The sequence below is a fragment of the Solanum lycopersicum genome, chromosome 5, assembly GCF_036512215.1.
Source record: "Solanum lycopersicum chromosome 5, SLM_r2.1".
Taxonomy (NCBI): domain Eukaryota; kingdom Viridiplantae; phylum Streptophyta; class Magnoliopsida; order Solanales; family Solanaceae; genus Solanum; species Solanum lycopersicum.
Genome location: NC_090804.1, coordinates 29169225 through 29171724, shown reverse-complemented (window position 1 = coordinate 29171724; position 2500 = coordinate 29169225). Strand labels below are relative to the sequence as shown.

Sequence of the window (2500 nt, the reverse complement as noted above, 5' to 3'; positions counted from 1 at the left end):
TTGTTACATATCCCACCCCTGACCATAAGTAACTTCTGCATAATCCTTCTATCAACTTGATAATCTTTGCAGGTATAATAAACAGCTGTGCCCAGTATGCTTGAACTCCAAACAACACAGTCTTGACTAGTTGAGCTCTTCCTGCATAAGACAACTTTTTTGCTGTCCAAGAGTTGATTTTTGCCATGATTTTATCTATAAGTGGATACCATTGGATTGTATTCAGCTTCTTTGATGACAGTGGAACCCCTAAGTATTTGAAAGGAAGTTCTTCTATTGTGTATCCAAGTTGTTGGACAATTTGTTGTCTTACTTCCTTCTGTACTCCACCACAGTAAATTGAGCTCTTATTAAGGTTAGCGTGCAACCCTGAAGCCTGGTAAAACTCAGTAAAACATTTATGAAGTTCCTTAATAGAATTTAGATCACCTCTTGAAAACAGCAGCAGATCATCTGCAAAACACAAATGAGTCACATCCAACTTTGCACATTTGGGATGATATTTGAAGTTCTTCTCTTCTTTGAGACCTTTGAGCAATCTACTAAGATACTCCATTGCTATAGTAAAGAGAAAAGGTGACATTGGATCCCCTTGTCTGAGCCCTTTTGCTGCATCAAACCTTTGAGTATTTTGACCATTAACCACAATAGTGTAGTTCACTGTTTTAACACACTTCATTACCCATTGAGTAAATAAGTCAGGAAAACCCAATCCCTCCATTACTTGCTCTAGGAAAGGCTATTCTACAGAATCATAAGCTTTTTGTAAGTCAATTTTTAGCATACTCCTAGGAGAAACATTCTTCCTTGTGTAAGCCTTAACCAACTCATGAGCTAAGATAATGTTATCTCCAATTTTTCTCCCTGGGATGAACCCTGCTTGACTATCACTGATAATAGTATGGATGACTTCATGCATTCTTTGAGTAATCACCTTTGAGATGATTTTATACATCACAGTGCAACAAGCAATGGGTCTGAATTCTTTCACATTCTTTGGACTCTGAACCTTAGGAATCAGTGAAACAAGTTTACAGTTGAATGACTTAAAAAGGTTTCCTGTATTGAAGAAACTTTTAACAACATCAACAACATCATGTTCAATGATCTTCCATGTATGTTTAAAGAATAGTGCATTATATCCATCAATACCTGGAGCCTTATCACTCCCTATAGACTTCAAAGCTTCAACTATCTCTTGATCAGTTATTGCTGCACAAAGCTGGATTCTGTGTTGCCTTGATAGAACAAGTCCTCTTTTCATCACCTGAGTATTTATAGCTGGTAGCCTATCTGCTGCTGTGCCCATTAAACTTCTATAAAATAAGACAAACTCATTTTGAATCTCTTGAGGTTCATGTAGCATTCTTCCATCTAATGACATCAGACTTCTGATGGACTTCTTATTATTTCTCTCCTTTATCACTGAGCTAAAATATTTGTTGTTTGCATCTCCTAGCTTAATCCATTTTGCTCTTGCTTTTTGCCTGAGTGCATTTTCTTCTAAAATAGACCATTTTTCAAGTTTTGTTAGGAGTTCTTTTTCTTTACCAACTAACTCATCTTTTGCTTGATTACCAAGCTGGTTTTGCACTTCTGCAAGTTCAGTTCTAGCATCCTCAATCTACTTGCTGATGAATTTGAACTCACTATTATCCAACTGTTTTAGGACATGTTGGAGGGCCTTCAGTTTATTCCATACCATCTTCATTAAGTCCTTTCCTTTCTCCTTCTTCCATACTGTCTCCACCAGATCCAAGAAGGATTCATGTTCAATCCATACATTAAAAAACTTAAAATTTACTCTCGCTGATATCCTTGATGAAGCATCAACTGCATTGGACTGTGATCTGAAACCCCTGGATTACCATATCCAATATGACATGCCCCCATTTATCCATCCATGCATCATTCCCAAATGCTCTATCAATCCTGCTTGAGATTCTTGCATTACCACTCTGCTTGTTGTTCCATGTATAGTAATTACCTCTCCATTGCAACTCATTAATTCCCATAACCTTGACACAGTTTGAAAAATCTTTTATGTCATTTTCATTGACAGGAACTCCAGCTAACCTATCTTTGGGGGACATAATAGCATTAAAGTCTCCAGCAATAAGCCAAGGAAGTATAACACTTTGGCCCATCTTATTCATATCATCCCACATACTCTTCCTCTGCTCTATGGTATTAAACCCATACACTACTGTGAGGTTGAATTGATACCCTTTGCTTCTTTCTTGTATGTAACAATGTATCATCTGAGCTGAACTTGCAATCATCTTAACATCATACCGGCTATCATCCCATATAATCCATATTCTCCCATTTACAGCATCTTTGTAGTTATTGAAACACTTTCACCCTGTAGCTATACTATTAATTGTTGCACTAGTATTGTTCTCTTTCACTCTAGTTTCAGTTAAGCCAGCCAAAGAAACTTTATTATTCTGCAAAAACTTCTTATTTCCTTTTGCTTATATCTCTTATTCATGCCTCT

The 2500-nt window shown here is 36.8% G+C and overlaps 1 protein-coding gene across 1 annotated transcript in view; it reads right to left on the bottom strand.

Moving 5' to 3' along the window:
- Nucleotides 1–739: 739 nt before the first annotated feature.
- LOC138348746 (uncharacterized) overlaps nucleotides 740–2500 on the bottom strand; it is a 3276-nt gene continuing 1515 nt past the window's right edge. Inside the window, exons 3-4 of the mRNA XM_069298321.1 lie at nucleotides 1869–2338; nucleotides 740–1624 (exon numbers count right to left, since the gene is read on the bottom strand). Coding sequence (XP_069154422.1) covers nucleotides 740–1624; nucleotides 1869–2338 — 1355 coding nt within the window. The remainder of the gene's footprint in view (nucleotides 1625–1868; nucleotides 2339–2500) is intronic.